General features: G+C 44.8%; 2 protein-coding genes across 3 annotated transcripts; one reads left to right on the forward strand and one right to left on the reverse strand.

Annotated features, from left to right (window-relative positions):
- Positions 1 to 289: 289 nt before the first annotated feature.
- On the forward strand, positions 290 to 9,028 carry LOC122395540 (SET and MYND domain-containing protein 4-like). The gene is made up of 9 exons (XM_043393189.1): positions 290 to 910; positions 999 to 1,146; positions 2,468 to 2,586; positions 2,803 to 3,010; positions 3,066 to 3,187; positions 3,428 to 3,835; positions 3,891 to 4,089; positions 6,006 to 6,221; positions 7,158 to 9,028. The coding sequence occupies exons 1-9, from the start codon at positions 550 to 552 to the stop codon at positions 7,459 to 7,461; spliced, it is 2,085 nt and encodes a 694-aa protein (XP_043249124.1). The 5' UTR covers positions 290 to 549; the 3' UTR covers positions 7,462 to 9,028.
- A 1,248-nt stretch (positions 9,029 to 10,276) lies between these two features.
- LOC122395541 (Y-box-binding protein 1) lies at positions 10,277 to 16,716 on the reverse strand. Of its 2 annotated transcripts, XM_043393191.1 has the most exons (7): positions 16,541 to 16,714; positions 15,374 to 15,437; positions 13,054 to 13,087; positions 12,705 to 12,966; positions 12,199 to 12,512; positions 11,094 to 11,156; positions 10,277 to 10,501 (listed from the first exon to the last, which is right to left on the reverse strand). In XM_043393191.1, exons 1-7 carry the CDS (start codon positions 16,599 to 16,601, stop codon positions 10,457 to 10,459), a joined length of 843 nt encoding a protein of 280 aa, XP_043249126.1. In that variant the 5' UTR covers positions 16,602 to 16,714; the 3' UTR covers positions 10,277 to 10,456. The 2 variants fall into 2 exon arrangements, with proteins under 2 accessions (XP_043249126.1, XP_043249127.1); XM_043393192.1 differs by lacking the exon at positions 11,094 to 11,156 and having other exon boundaries at positions 16,541 to 16,716.
- Between the last annotated feature and the right edge of the window lie 156 nt (positions 16,717 to 16,872).

A 16,872-nucleotide genomic window follows, 5' to 3' on the forward strand; every position in this document is an offset into this window, starting at 1 on the left:
TTTTTCGACGTTACATAGTCAGTACTTTTTTGTAACGAATGTCCAGCTGAATCGATCGACGTAAAAAAAATACCTCGTTCCATTTAAAAAAACAAAGTTGACCTTTGTATGACCTTTACGTGTCCCACTCACGAAAAAACTAATAACGTCGGAATATGCTCCACTCGATACCATTCGAGCCCCCGCTGAAACATTTTTTGTTACGAGTAACAATAGCGAGAAAATCGGGTGAGACACCCTGTAGTTGGCTCGAAAATGGCGCCGTGGATCAACCTTGGGTCGATTGCGCGACACCGAGTCTCCGAGATCGAGACTTTCAGTTTCCACGACGATGGCGAGTACGTTGGTCTAGGAAGTCCGATGGCGTTCGACGGAGGCTGCCTCGCGGCGAGAATTCGGGACGAAAATAACAGCGCGAGCCTCGTCTAAAATTATTCGACCGATCGCGAAACCTCTCCATTCCCTCTGGCGTTCGAGACGGTGCAACGTCGGGGGTCGTTGCTTTCGCGAGTTTCGTGCCTGCAAGCTTGTTCTCGATCGTTCGAGACTATGGAACCGTCGGAGGAGGATTACAGGACGCTGTGTTCGCTGGAGACAGTGCGATCCGGAAAGAAGGGTTTCTTTCGAGATTTTAGCGAGCACGTGACTAGAGTGGCTGGCGAGAACTGGATCGCGAAGGTGTTTGGTCGATCGAGGGACGATGAGAGTCGAGTTCGAATGATCTTCACGGACGGGAAGATCAAAGGGGCGGTGATCGAGACGTTGAGCAGGACGCAGATCCTGTACAGGGCCAAGGACGCGAAGGCCTCGAGGGCGAGGAGGCTGGAGGGTTTCGCGGCGGTGGCAGAGGCGGATCGCGAGAAGGCTCTGCTCCTCTTCAGCCAAGCTGTGCTTCGAGCACCAGCCCCAGGTCTTTCACCACATGTCCACGTTCGACGTCTCGAAATTATGTACGGATGATTTATTGATCTCTAAGTTGCGTGACTTTTTGTCTCTAGAAAAATCCGAGGTGTCCGTCGATCGAGGACTCGCGTTGCCGCTCGCGTTGCTAGCAAGGGCAGAGGTTTTCGTCGCCTGCAACGACCACCACCTCGCCTTGGAAGACTTGAGCTTGGCTGAAGAGTTTGAGCTTCCAGACCAACTACGGTGAGTCTTGTTCGCGACAGAAGCTTGGACCTGAGAACAGCTGCCGTGAGCGCAATGATAATTCTCACCAGAGACGAGGTATACGAACAGACCTTACGGCTTAGGGACCTTTGTGACCCAATCTGACCAATATACGGATCTGAGGTGCCTAAATGTTTCGGCGAAAAATAGAAATTTCAAATCATTCTAAAAAAAATAGTTTTAGTTACAGGGATCAATTACAATCGTTTTTGGTCAAGAGACATACCCCCGAATTCCTACACACTTTCGAGAAAAAAATTCGAGAAGATGCGAAAATTTCGACAAAATTATAAAATTTCAAATCATTCTAAAAAAATTATTTTTAGCTAGGAAGATCAGTTATAATCATTTGTGGTGAAGAGACATACCCCCGAATTCCTACCCCCTTTCGAGAAAAAAATTCGAGAAGATGCGAAAATTTCTTCAAAATTAAAAAATTTCAAATCATTCTAAAAAAATTATTTTTGGTTAGAGGGGTCCATTACAATCATTTTTGGTCAATAGACGTACCCTTGAAATCCTATGTACAATTGAGAAAAAAAATCGAGAAGATGCGAAAATTTCGACAAAATTAAGAAATTTCAAATCGTTCCAAAAAAATTATTTTCAGTTGCAAGGGTCAATTACAATCATTTTTGGTGAATAAGCATACCTCCGAAATCCTACCCCCTTTCGAGAAAAAAATTCGAGAAGATGTGAAATTTTTGGACAAAATTTAAAAATTTCGGATCATTCTAAAAAAATTATTTTCAGCTAGGAAGACCAATTACAATGATTTTTTGTTAAGAGACATATCCCTGAAATCCTACCCCCTTTCATGAAAAAAATTCGAGAATGTGTGAAATTTTTCAACAAAATTAAAAAATTCTAAAACGTTTTAAAAAAATTATTGTTAGTTGGAGGGGTCAATTACAATCATTTTTGGTCGTGAGACGTACCCCCGAAATCCTGCTCCCTCTCAAGAAAAAAATTCGAGAAGATGTGAAATTTTTGGACAAAATTAAAAAATTTCAAATCATTCTAAAAAAATTATTGTTAGTTAGAGGGGTCAATTACAATCATTTTTGGTCAAGAAACATACCCTCGAAATCCTATGCACAATCGAGAAAAAAATTCAAACATTCATATAATATTGCCCTGATTAAAACATAACTTCTGAACCGATCGAAGGATTTTAACGTTACAAAATGCAAACAATAATTATCAATGGGGTTCTAGAGACCCAGAAAAATACATTGGACATAAAGTCTACTCGTATATCTCGTCTACTGTACAGTGACAACTACTGATTTCATTTCAGGGCGGATCTCGCTCGAAGAAAAGAAGAATGCGAGAGTTTCCTGCGCGCTAACGAGAAGAGCCTGATCTCCACCAAGGAACACCGACGAAAAGAAGCCTCTCGCTCGCTTCAAAGGAAACGTACGTCTCTCGTCTGCGTTCAAAGGTTCGATCGTCAATTTTCCCGGACGATAAGTACCTACAAATGCTTAGACGGTGTTTAAATAAACTACGTCGACCTCGATCTCGTTGCACCGATTGTAAATCCGGCGGAGTCGGTGCAATCGTAGAACAAGGTTGAAGAAAATCGTTCGATTGCACCGATTCCGCCGGATGGTGTTTGGTGTTTGGTCGCAGCGGTGCCGGGTCGTTTGTCCGGAGGCGAGAATCCCCGGATTCCGGGAGCGTCGAGCTTGTTGGAGATCGAGGAGACGACTGACGCGGGTAAACGCGCGATCGCGACAGGGGAGATCGTCCCTGGGGACAGGTTGGTGATCGAGCAGCCGATCGCGGCGTGCCTGCTACCGGAATACTTCGGCACTCACTGCCATCATTGTTTCTCGAGGTGAGAGTACAACGAGCGAACATGTTCGAGCAAACGCAAAAGCGAATATTTACAGATTGAGGGCTCCGATAGGCTGCCCGGACTGCAGCAGCGTCGCGTTTTGCGGGAGAACCTGCAGAGACACGGCGATCGAGAGCTACCACAAATACGAGTGCAAGATCCTAGCGCTGATGATAGGTAACAATTACACCGCGGATCTTTATGCAAATTCATATTTTTATTAATAAAATTAACAAAATGGGAGCTTTGTAGATGATTGTCTCAACCCCTAGATATAATAATTCGTATCTTACTTTAAGTATTTCTTATATTTTTTTTTTTTGAGGATTAAAATGTTCCCATAAATGCATAAACATCCGCAACCTAGTAATAATATCTCACATCGAACTGAGCAAGAATAATTCTTTGTCTCTTCAGGTTCTGGAATGAGCGCGTTGAGCACGCTCGCTCTACGAATGGTCACCCAAAACGGCCCTAACGTTTGCTATGACATCTTTCGAGCGTTGAATCGTCGAAGCTTGGAGGACAAGTTCGAGGAAACCTTGACACCGTTCTCGTTCGCGGATCAGGATGAGACTAAGGCTAATTCGAAGCTCAGCAAATCGGCGAGGCGGCGGATCAGAAAGAAGAAGTTACGTGACTCGAGATATCGAGACGCGACGAGCGAGGAGACGCGTGTCGATCTTCGAGCGTACGATTTGGTCATGCACCAGAACGAGAGAACGGCCAAGGACTTCTTCGAGCGGTCCCTGATGGCGGCGTTCCTCCTCAAGTGTCTACAGAGGGTCGAGTTTTTCGAGAGTCCGTCCAAAGACGATGGTAGGACCAACGGATTCGAGGAACGATCCAGCAACACCTGACTGGCGTTTGCTTTCAGTTCCGCCCAGCGAGCAGGAAATCGCGGTGGCCAGTTTGTTGTTAAAGCATCTTCAGCTTTTGCAATTCAACGCTCACGAGGTGTTCGAGACCAGACTGGGAACGGAGCATCGATTTCGTGGCAGTAGACCAGTCTACCTAGGGGTGGCCATTTACCCTACTGTCGCAAGATTCAATCACGACTGCTACCCAGCGGTCACCAGGTACCCCATCAAACTAAATCACATTTTCAAATTTTCAAATTTATCGACAAATTTTACAACGCGCTGAGAATCGTTGCTCCGTTGATTTACGCTGATGTACAATGAAATTATTTAATTGCAAGGTGAACGAACCAAGTCTTGACGCACCCAAGCGTCGCGTAACGAGGTTTACCTACTCGCAGACGTAACGCTTCTTTATATCCGTACGCGATATCGAACATGGTGCTTCTATTAATAGCGTTCGCGATCTTGATATTACTTGTAACGATAATTTCCTCTCACACGTTAGATGATCGTACAAAATTATAAAAAATTTGTATATTTAACACGTTGACTGCCAGACCAAACCCCTCGAATTAAAAGGAAAGTTAAATTTTGTTTTTATAGACAATTGGAAACTAGCCTACCAAGAATTTGTCGTGGAATTTATTTTCACAGACTTGTTAAAATTCAAGGGCCCTGCCTAGCTTTATTTTCTTTTACATCTAATCTTGAGAATTTTTTTAACTCCTTATTGAAAAGTCACCCATATGTGGGCGACGTGGCAGTCAATGTGTTAACCCCTTAACGCTCATGCTCGAATCTGACTGCCTTGAAAAATGATATTTGTTTAATCTAACGATTCAAGGGATGACAGTACTTGTTTTCCTTAAAATTATACGTTAAATACAACATTGTAATTAACAAAAATTAAATTTTTATATAGCTTAAAAATAAGTTCAATAAAGAAAACTGATCACTCTTGGTCAACCCGAAAAATATGAGCGTTAAGGGGTTAAGGGATATTAACCCTTAAGTGGACTCTCGATCGAATTATTTTACTTGATGTTGATTTTTACCAAATAAATGGAAATCGTCTTTAAGAAATAATAACCTAATGAAGGATTACATAAATTTTCAAATGTCTATGTTACACTTAAGGGTTAATATCTGTACAGCTGTTAACATGTAAATACGAACATTGGTACTATCGCAATCGATAAAACTCAACGTGATTATTTTCATTGCGTCGCCGTACCGCGTACATAAAAACGTGACTATAATCCGGTTTTGCAACGCGTCGCGTACGCTACAACGTATCTATGTACCTATGGCGCAAACATAATCTTTAACACTAGATTGCCCGAGGAAGTAATTTCGACTGCTTTTTAATTTCAATTAGGAAGACAATTACGTATACAATGACACACAATTTCTTAGAATTTTCTGACTTTTTCTACAGCATACAAATGCGTTTATTAATCATTGTAATTACCTCCCCCCTCCTTCAATTCCGGTATATATGTACAATTATTAATAAACGCATTTATATGTTCTACAAAAAGTCACAAAATTCTAAGAAATTGTGTAACATATATATTGCCCAAAAGCAGTCATTTCGACTGCTTGGGAAATTTCAAATAATCAAATGACTCTTATTATCGAATCGAATAAATTTCTTATACGACCAGTTCGACTCTGTATCGAAATAACAGTTTTCATTTTTTTTTCGATTACCGACACACGATAACGTACAAGTACATCATAAATTATCGATTTGGGCGGATACTTGATAAGTTGCAGTCTCTGAATAAGCTGAAGTAATCTAAATAAACAAGCTAAATTCATAATATCAAAACCTAATATTAAAAATTAATTTTAAACAAATTTCTTTGCACATTGGTTATTCTTTCACAGTGCAGTCATTTTGACTGCTTTTTGGGCAATATAGGTATAACATATATATATATATTATATTAGAATTTTGTGACTTTGTATATATAATATACCAAGTTTCAAGTCTTTCTAGTGTTAAAGAAGAGCTTTTCCTCTATAGGTTATGTTACACTAGTAGGTGGTTTTTTCTAAACTGAATCGATCGATGACGATTCCAGAGTTGCGATTAAACTGTTAACTACGCGTGTCTGGTTGCGCAGATACTTTGCCGGTCGATCTATCGTGATTCGAGCGATCCGCAGCCTGCAGGCCGGGGAAGTGATCGCTGAGAATTATGGACCAATATTCACCAAGAGAAGCCTGGACGAGCGACGGAGAACATTGGCCGGAAGGTATTGGTTTCGTTGCGAGTGCACAGCCTGCCGCGAGGACTGGCCACGCTTCGAAACGTTCACCGACGATCACGTAAGATTTAGGTGAGAGCGTTACTTTTAATAAATATTAAGGTCCGTCCCTGTAAGTCGCTTTAAACCATCCTTCGTTGCTCCTCTGGGTCGCTACAGGTCCATACCGATAACACCACCAGTGGATCAGAGATAGATAAGGGGAGGAGGCCCGTCTTCTTCCACGATGCACTCATAATACTTTTATTATACTAGTATTATTATCCCCTGCCAGGGATAGTCGTTGCCACGTGCTGTAACAGTTTAACGTACGGTTTCTTAGAATCGTTGATCGTTTTATAGAGTGGGGGATGTTTCTATCACAGTTTTACAAAATCAACGATTTACAACAACGTTATCTCGAACCGGTATCTTACTTATCGCGAGGCGCAACTGCACCGTAAACTATATTGCTCTATGATTATAGTTATCTGCTACTAATTTTAATCGTCGTAAATAATTTAAAACAGAAATCTTATTTTGTTTCCAGATAATTAATACTTTTAAATTGTTTTGGTAGCTTTATAACGTAAGAGCAATTTCGGATCCGTTTGTGAGAGATTTGATTGACAAGAGCAGGCCTCGATAATATGTATATTATCGGTATGACGCGGAGAGAATCCCGAGATAAGCAGGGGCTACGCGAGAGGTGAGAGAGGTTATCGCGGTTCTCTGGTTTTTAAAAAGCCAAGCCCTGTGTCTAGATTGCAACCACGGGAAAGAACGGTGCAACCCGTAAACTCGATTTTCCTTCTTACTTCTTAACCAAGAAAAGCCTTCTTTTTTCTTGTCTCGACAAAACGCGGTTGGGTTTTGGTAGACGTAAATTGACGACGGGATGTTGGATAGTCGGTCGAGGGGCGTATATATACCAATGGAAGGTCGGTCGATCGCTTGCGAGAGAGTCGAGAGCGTAGTCCTCTAGCGGCCATTACGCGAGTTAATCGTATGCGCTGTTTGTCGACGCAGGTGTCCGACCAAAGGATGCAAGAAACTGCACCGACGACCGAGAGACCCGAACAGAGCCGTAGAGTGCTCCGGATGTTGTCGAAAAATCGATCTTCGCGGATCGATGGAATCGTTAGCCGCGTGTGAGGAACTCTACAACGTGGGGTTCGCGGCGATGGACGAGGAAGAAACCGAGAGAGCTTTGGAGGCGTTCTTTGAGGCGGCGAAAATGTTTCACAGTGTGGCAGTACCGCCCCACAAAGAGACACATTTGGCGGAGATCGCGGCGAGTGCCTGCATGGCAGACGCGGGTAATACTTGGTGATTTATCGATCTATTTATTAATTTTTTAAAAAAACTTTTACCAACGTCCAGGACATCGACTGTTTGAATGTAAAATGTATTTGCAATCCGTGAAATAAAGATCTATGTTACGTAAAAAGATTGTTATTTCTTTACCCTCCGCTACTCTCGTAGCGATTCCCAGACAATCTCCATGGAACGAATGAATGGGGACGGTCAGGTAGAAACAACACACACTCGATGCTTGATTCGTCGGTTTTGCGATTTTTTTGGCATTTATTTTTTATAATGCACATGTTTCGTGAAAAAATTAAGTTCCGTATATGAAATTAGCTTTTTCCAAGTTTCGCTTTCCGTATAAAATTCACTGGGATTTCAGGGAGTCGAGGGGGGAAGGATAAGGGGATGGAGGTTGGAGATGGATTGGTAGGGGAGGCAGTCGGTGGACGATGGCTCGGACGTGCGCGAACGATGCGACGCAACGCGACGGCGTTCCGGGCTTTCGCGACCCGCGAGATCCTGCTAAAAAATTCCTGCGTTTTTGATGTCGTTCGTTGGCTGCTGCACACCCGGGTCCCGTATGCGAATCGGGACGAAATCGCATCGCGATCCTTCCGCGGAAAACTGAATTGGAAATAATTGACTGGCGCTGAGCGAGGCGCGTATGCGCGTACATCGTCTCGTGCCCGTTTCCCAAGAGGAACGCGACGAGGACGATGATATCCAGAGCAGGACACCCGCGACTCTGACCGCGAAAAAACAGACCGTCTCGCGTTTCGAGCAACCTTCTTGTCCGAGCTTCGATCGCCGTTCGACCGTAAGCGGTTGCGCCATTGCGACGCAAGCGTCCGAATTCCCGGTCGCAGATACCGATCGCGCGTGAACTAACGATACGTTTTAACCGCGGACCGTGGGGGTGGTCGCTGGACCGAGCCGATGATCCCGAATATCGCGCGTGTTAACATGTATTGCGCGGCGGACCATTTACGGTCCGCTCGATTCCTCTTATTCGCATAATTTCTTTGCTTCTATTTGGTTTTTTTTTTCTTTTCTTTTTTTTAACTCCGATATTCACTTTCAACACATGCATTGTTCTTTTTTCGCATTCAATTACAATGTTTTGCTTCCTAAGCGTTAACTTTCTTTCTTGGTTTATTTTTACTCCTCTCTCCTCGTCGTCGACGATTTCTTTTTCAATTTTCTTTTTTTCGCGTTCTTTCTACGTTGCGTACTTCGTGGGAGCGCACGGTCGCGAGAAACGAAAACTATCCCGGCGCGAGACAGGTAAGAAACACCGAACGCCTGCTCGCCTATGAATTTTTGCTTTCTTTTTTTTTTTTCTTTTGCCTGTTTCTTCCCCCACCCACCCACTGAATTTCCAATCGACCACAAAGCAACGCGATCTCGCGCCTTGATTCTCTCCCACTCGGCACTACACTCACCCCGCACACTCTCTTCGGTTTTTCCTGCATCTACTACTCGGGGCCACCTTTACAACGACCAGGGCGTTCATCTTTTCCGACGATCGTGACAACGACTGCGCCGACGAAGAAAAATAAACGAGAGATTCCGGACGATGCTCGAAGCAACAAAAAAAAAAAGGAAAAAAAAAAAAAAAAACAACCTGTAACGTGCACAATTGCGCGAAAATTTTGAAAACATCTGGAAAGAAAATTGTATACTTTATTCTCCGACGAGATAAGACTACAAACTAAAATTTAAAAAAGTAATTGCGTTTCCATGCAAAATTATATAAATCTCTCACCTTCTCTTTTTGTATATATACCTATACATATACATACACACACACGCGCACATTATTCTATCGTTTCGTCGATAAATCGTTGAGGCAGCGATTTTACCGAATCGATCGCGCTCGTATGATCGCCGGACGCCATCGATTCGGGACACGCGAAGAATTTAAAGCCCAAAATACGGTCGTAGCCGTCAACGCGTGTACGATCGTCGACGATTCGTTCGGGATTGTTTCGCTCGTCGGTGCCCGCCAGGGGCGTTTGGGGTCGCGTTATTGCCACGATCGATCGTAAAAATATCGTGGACGATCACGGAACGAAATAACGCAGAATTTTTGTGCGGGAACCGTCTGTAACGAATCGCGATCGAAGGTGGAGAACGAACGAGGACCAAGCATGGTAAATAAACGACACGCGACGGACCACGGATGTTTCGAAAATGGGTAATGAACGGCGTCGAGGTTAACCGAAACAAGAAAAACCAATATACACGGCGGTCGCGTGAATAAATTTTGTGCGACAGAAATTTTTAGACACGTTCGAGAAAATAACTCAGCGCGATGGCGTCGCGCTTAAAACTCAAAGACATTGTACGTAGAACGATCGAATGCGTCTCTCGTTGGAGAAAAATTAAAAACATTATGAAACAATGAAATACGCAAAAAACAAGAACAAAAAAAATACCACTTTCGCCCGATCGAATTTTTATCGTATCGTATCCCCCATCACCGTGCTTCATCGTCTTCTCGTTTTTTGTTCGAAACGATTTCGTTCTTCTAACCTATCATGACCGCCCCCTATCGTCTCTACACCGACCGGATTCGTCGCAGTCGCAGTCGCGAACAATCGTCTTTCGTACCGATACTGTTACGCTCTATTTTAAATTCCACGTCCCCGTGTTCAAACGGTCCGTGGAACACGAGGCGGTGTCCATCTTCGCTCCCAGTCGTTCCATCGTCGAACAGTCCCCCTCCGCCATCTTGTCTCGCCACTTTGCTCTGTTCACCCGTCGACGCCTGGCCTCATCCGGCCGCCATTTTTCTTCCGAGTAGAGTGTGCACCGGCGGGTGCGTTGATTCGCTGGTATATTTTTCCATTTTTTTTTTTTTAGACTTTTTTCACATTTTTTCATTTGTTTTTTTCTTGATGCTGTTGTTGCCTTTGCTGCTGTTGTTGTTGCTGTTGTTGCTTCGGTGTATAACGGGTGTTGGTGTTACATATTAAAAGGAGTGGTTTTGTCGTAGTGGTACCATTAACTCTCGGTTAAGCGGTGCTTTCGGTGGTGGTGTTTTGGACTGGCTGGCTCTCCTGCAAGACACACGTAATCACGTCAGACGAAACATCTCTCTCGATTTTCGAGTATGTGTGGCCTGGATGGGAAGCCTAGCGCCAAGCGTTACGCGAAAAAATAGATCAGAGGCCACGTCGAATGGTACAACGACTACTCACAAATGTCGCCTGGGCCTACTAGTTTTCTACGCTAAAATTCATTCGTCTTTATTTTATCTGGCTACGCGAAAACAATAGACTGACCTCGACAATTGACCACCTGAAATTTGTTAACGATTAAGGAACTGTAACACAACAACGACAGGTTTGCCTTCTGGTTGAATGAAAAGGATTTGTTCACCTGTACCCTGTACGCACACGCAGAGCAAATAGACAGACAAGTGTAGAGAAGCAAGAGAAACGGGTCGCGCGGTAACAGAATGAGAAGCAGGATAATTAACGGTACAAGATACTAGGGGAGACTAACGTGACCCAAAAAACGTCCGAACGTGGACGCAGTAAAAAGAGCATGCCGTAAAATCGAGAGGGAAGTCCCGAAAGTAAGAGGAAGAAGAGAGAAACGATACGCATCGAGAGGAACGAGGAGTAAAGAAAAATAAAGCCACGTTACCTCTGGAGCAGGGTCAGCGGCAAGTGCATCCTTATCTTTAGGTGCATCCGACTTCTGCTCCGACTGAAAAGAGCAGAAAAAGATACGTGCAATAGTGTGTGCCAAGCGCTACGCCACTTTACGAAACGCTCGTCAACGGACCGAACACTCGCGACGAGTACAATTACACGGATCGAGGGAGTAAGAGAGAGAAGCGTGCAGACCGTGTGCGCGATCCATTGACGAGGAGGGCAAGTATTTACAAAATGTCCCGTGTACGAGGAGAAGCCAAAAGGATTTTGGAAAACGTACAAATGCATAGAGCCCAGGCGTCTGCGTTTTATCAACGATCGCGACCTACGAAAAGTCTCACCTACGTGATACATACGATGTTTAAACTATTATCGTGAGACCTTCGCGTTTGGATGAAGAGAATGGATGGATTTGGTCGCTACCTTGGCGAGTCTACCGGGAACAGCTTCGGGGAAGGTCTTGGATGCTGGGACTCGTTGACGCGGAGAAATGGGAACGGGACTAGGTTTGTTGCTGGCATATCGTTGAACGCTGCTCCTGTTGATCGCTTGCTGGCTACTGGTCGGTCGCGGCTGTCTCACTACCCGCCGTTTATACCGCGGTCGTGGCAGTCTCTGCAGACCGTCGACCGTAGACGCGACCCCTTCCTCGTCGTCGGTCACCTAATTTAGACGCGGATCGCTAAACGACGTTAGAGGGATTCTGCCAGGAATCGAGGAGATGAGAACAATACACATAGACGGGATTAAACACGTCCCCCTGGGCGAAAGGCGACTTTGCAAGTTCACCTTCTTTCCACCAGGGACGTGTGGCTCGTTAGGTTTACCAGATTCAAAGGTGAGAAGAGAAGAGTGATACCATGCAGAACCGTAAAGTTACCAGAGGACTTTGAATCGTGGTCAAGAGGCGACAACCGTAACGATTTATCGACTTTATCGTCGGATAAATCGTTGCGTCTGCCTGTTACCGTACATACACAAGTGGTGATACTTGCAAAGAGCATTTTAAAGAGGGATTCGTAGAGAAGGAGAGAGGAATCGAGATCGAAAGAGAGAGCTTGTGTTGTGCGAGGGGATGAAACAACGTTACGGACCGTGGGCTGTCCGTCTTGGCTGCGAGGACGTCGCGGTGGTCCGCCGCCCCTTCCTCCGCGGAAGTTGCGCCGGAAGTAACGCCGAGAGGGCCCGCCGCGTCCACGAGCGCCACCTCCGCGCTGCACGCCTTCGCCGCCGGTCCCTTCGCCTCCCTGTTCACCGATCTCGCCGGAATTATCGCCTTGCTGTTGCGCGGACGGGCCAGACCGCCGCGATCCGCGATAATAGCCGTCGAATTGTCGTCGAACTCTGTAACGCCGCTGCTGACCGCCGCCTTCGCCGACGTTCGAGTCGTCCACGGACTTACCCTCGCCTAGAAACAGTTTCCACTTTACTCATTCTGAATCACGACGCCTTATACTTGTACAATCTGAGCCAAATAATTGGTTTCTCGTTATTTTCTGTTTTTATATAGATAATAGGATCTCGTAAATGCGATAACAAGCTAAAATAACGAGCAACTGTAAAATTGGGGGGAAAAGAAGCGGTCCAAGTCGCTACGAACCGGCTTCGTAACCCTCCTGTCCTTCTCGAGGTCTGCGTTGAGGTCGACCGTTCCCACGTTTTTGGTTGATGTACCAATGGACTCCACGGTATCCGCGTCGCTTGTCGGCAGCGTAAGGCGAACCCTTTACCGCCTCCCCGGAAGGACCGGTAACGTTGGCCGCTTCGTGACCCTTGTCGCCTATCACCACGTCGAACTCGACCACTTCTCCGTCACCGACGCTACGAACGGCCTTCCTTGGGTTGTTCTTCACGATAGCCGACTACAAAAATACATCGTGATCAGCCATACATTTTTAACTCAAATCCAAACTAGTTACGAACGACTGACAAACTAGAAATCTACTCACTTGATGGACAAACACATCCTCCTTGGTGTCATTTCTGAAACAATCGATAGAAACCAATTAGTCTACGTTTTTATTATTTTTTTAGAACTATCAAGGTACTTGTGCCCTAAACCTAACGATTCAATAAATATACCAGTTTAAATTTGACCTTGCTCTCTTTTTTTTTCTTATTTCATGTTAATTAGCTTTCGATATCACATATTACATAACCGTTTCAACATTGTACAATACCAGATGAATAGCTAATTACGATGCATGCAACGCAACTATATAAATAATTCATGTATTTACAACAGCTGTGTTTAAACAATATTCAAACACAATTTTTTTTTTTTTTGATCGAAAGACAGCAGTATGTCGATCTACTTAGGTCTTTCTTCGTTGTAATTTATAACAATTGGTTTTACGCAATTATTTGTGTGGTTCGTTAATAACAAAAGAACATCGAAACAGACGATCGTCGTGTCGATAAACAAATATAATTACGAGTTGGCGATATTTATCGATACTTTTGCAAATTATTGCTTGTTAATGTTTACTCTAGGCCTCGCATCCGTTGCGTACACAATACAATAGCATATGTGTGTCGATTAATTTTCGTATTATTTCAATTGTAAAAAAAAACCTGTCTTTGTACTCGACGTACAATTATAATTAACAGACTACGGATGTTTATGCATTTATGGGAACATTTTAATCCTCAAAAAACTACAAAATGCATTTAATATAAAGTAAGATACGAATTATTATATTTAGGGGTTGAGACAGCCCTCTGCAAAGCTTCCGTTTCATTAATTCCATTAATAAAAATGTGAATTTGCATAAAGATCCGCAGTCTAATAATTAACAATTTAATGAACGATAAATCATCGGTGAATTTTTCCTTGCGTCGTCAAAAGGGTTGAACGGATAAGTAAAATTTCGACGACTTCCGGATTCGACTGGGATCGTTTTTTCTTGGAAATTTGTAGGTCCCACGGGGCCTGATCAGGCCCAGTTGGCCCCACGCTCCGCGGCCTAGCGAATTCATGGATACGCGGATGCAATTGCTAACCGCGTAGATGCGAAATAAACCAGAGAGTTGAAAGGTCGTCGAACCCAAGCCGTCTGCCGCAGGAAGAGAGAAACCGACGCGAGGCGACGCGACGCGACGCTCGTGCGCTTAACGGCTGGTTCCCTTCCCATCCCCATCCCCCACCCCATGCCCGACCGACAACCTTCGTCCGAATTCGCTCTTATTTTCCTCGACCGTGCGAACCGAGTACTCTAGTTTCCAAGAAACTCGGAAATTCGCGACACTCCAACGAACAATACCATAAAACACGAATCTAACCTCTAATGCCACAGAGACGTGTCCATGCAACCCTTAAACGAACTACGAGTCAAGATTGCAATCCAAATCGCGATATCGACTAGTCCTTGGAATATCGAGTCGAACCGGATACGCTATTTTCCAAGAAACTCAGAAATTCGCGACACTGCAACGAACAATACCATAAAACACGAATCTAACCTCTATTGCCACGGATACGTGTCCATGCAACCCTTAAACGAACTACGAGTCAAGATTGCAATCCAAATCGCGATATCGACTAGTCCTTGGAATATCGAGTCTACCCGAGTACTCTATTTTCCAAGAAACTCGGAAATTCGCGACACTGCAACGAACAATACCATAAAACACGAATCTAACCTCTAATGCCACAGAGACGTGTCCATGCAACCCTTAAACGAACTACGAGTCAAGATTGCAACCCAAATCGCGATATCGACTAGTCGTCCTTGGACTATCGAGTCGAATCGAAGTAATATTATAGATACGAATATAATAAATACAGAGAGTGATTATCCTGTGCGTAGACTCGGTATCGCCACGGGGCGATAATCCTGTGTATGTGTAGGCTCCGGGGCTCGATGAAAAAAATCGATTATCGCTGTTGACTCGCGATTCGATTGTCGATCGTTGCCTGACGAGACCTAACGCCTAAAGACAGAGCTCCATCGAGTCTCGTTGAGAATCGCGTAGGTCGAGAACGAACGTATCTGGCAGCTGGCCAAATGCATAGACCGAGAGACGGCTAGAAATAGCCGTGGATCGAGAAACGAGCGAGTTGTACACGCGTGCCGAACGGATTTGCTATTTGGCCAGCGACGATTAGTCGGATCGAGATACCGGCTGAACTTGCATCGAACGAAAACCGTTGCGGAGCGATCGCCACTCCTATTTCCCAACTTTCGTTCAAATTTAATCTCTGGCTGCGTAAAAATTTAAAAAGAAATATGTACGGCTGATTGATCACGAAAAACAATTGTTACTAACCTGTTGATGAATCCGTATCCACTCTTTACGTTGAACCACTTCACAGTCCCGGTCACTTTGTCAGCTGAAACCCAACAAAAGCGAAACGAGTCTAATTAGATGATATGCAGCGACTAACGTTGCGTTACGCTCTTGTTTCGTTCGTACGGTTCAGAGGATAACGACACTTCGCTAAATCACGAAACTGTGTTTCGGAGTAAAGGACCACCGGAACACCCGACATTTCGCGAAACGAATTATTTTTTTCGCATATCAACCAAGAAAATGTTCGTATTTACTATTCGTTGTATTTGGGTTATACTTACTGGTTATCAAGACCAAACGATCGAGGCCGCGTATGTGTTTACATCGTGGACACACGAAACGACATTCGCGAGGTAAACCATGTACTTTTCAAATATCAAATCAACCATCGTTAACGGTTTCTATTTTCTCAACGGCTTTCCAACTGACGTTGAAATTTGAATTTTACCAAGTGCCACGATCGAATTCGTATTTTCGGTCGTGCACGATAGCCTGGAAAGTTTTCGCGAAATTCGAACGGTGAAATATTAGAGACCTCGATGAAAAATAGTAAAATTCCGTGACTTACGTAATTAAATCGCGGCTACGGGGCTACGAGAAACGAATTACGATGGAAATTGTTTGGACAAGCTCGGGGAAAGAATTCGGTGGATGCACGCGGTATTCGGAGATTCGGAAATTCCACGATTATTATTTTCGTTGGATTTTTCGTTAACGGTGGAAAAAGGATAGAGAAAGAAACGTCGTGGAACCGAGCATAGGTTTTGACGGGTGGTTCGTATTGTCCCCATGATTTCGAGGCGCTATCGAGAAAGTCGGGGAAAAGAATGGACGGGGTTCGAGGTTGATCGAGGCGAAAAGGGGTTTTCCATCGCCTCGTGTTCGCGATATCGCGAACGAACACGCAAGACCACAAACACGACACGACACGACACACGGCCACAACCACACGCCACACGCCACACGCGCCGCTCACGCCGGGCCACATGCCACATGGCCGAACGTCTGCTGCTCGTAGACGCCATTATTGCACGCGGACCATCCCACGAAGACGACCCTGTCGCTCTATCTCTCTGTTCCATTTTTTCACGGCCAAGCACGCGCGCGTACCGATATCCGCGTTAAATATCATTATTCACTCACCGATGACCAGCTTCTGCTGGACAGCCTTTGGTTGTTCGGGCTGTTTTTCCGGGTCAGCCATGGTGGTGGTGTTAAGGTGTTAAGACACGCCGCTGCCGAACCTAGATGTTCCCGTCTTTCTGGTCGTGGTGTTGGTTCCCTTCTAATGTTCCCAACATGGCTGCGCTTCCAGGCGACCGTGCAAACATCCTTCCCGTCTAACGAGCCCTCCTATAGGCCGGCTGGCAAACTTGCTTCCGCGTTCGACCAATCGCGCGCGTAGTTTCTACGGGACACGCGTGACGTAACTCACGCGTTACTTCCTCGCTCGCTCGTCGTTTGCCCGCTCGCGC

This window comes from Colletes gigas, unplaced genomic scaffold (assembly GCF_013123115.1).
Source record: "Colletes gigas isolate AHSC1104 unplaced genomic scaffold, ASM1312311v1 Colletes_gigas_Sc00006, whole genome shotgun sequence".
NCBI lineage: Eukaryota > Metazoa > Arthropoda > Insecta > Hymenoptera > Colletidae > Colletes > Colletes gigas.

Bases quoted from the DNA above. Each gene is read 5' to 3' on its own strand.
- LOC122395540 (XM_043393189.1), top strand. From the start codon at position 550: ATGGAACCGTCGGAGGAGGATTACAGGACGCTGTGTTCGCTGGAGACA. The intron at 3,011-3,065 runs GTGAGAGTACAA...GAATATTTACAG, and splicing joins TGCCATCATTGTTTCTCGAG to ATTGAGGGCTCCGATAGGCT. The intron at 6,222-7,157 runs GTGAGAGCGTTA...TTGTCGACGCAG, and splicing joins GACGATCACGTAAGATTTAG to GTGTCCGACCAAAGGATGCA.
- LOC122395541 (XM_043393191.1), bottom strand. From the start codon at position 16,601: ATGGCTGACCCGGAAAAACAGCCCGAACAACCAAAGGCTGTCCAGCAG. The intron at 13,088-15,373 runs GTTAGTAACAAT...CGATTGTTTCAG, and splicing joins GGATACGGATTCATCAACAG to AAATGACACCAAGGAGGATG. The intron at 10,502-11,093 runs GTAACGTGGCTT...TGTGTCTTGCAG, and splicing joins CCGCTGACCCTGCTCCAGAG to GAGAGCCAGCCAGTCCAAAA.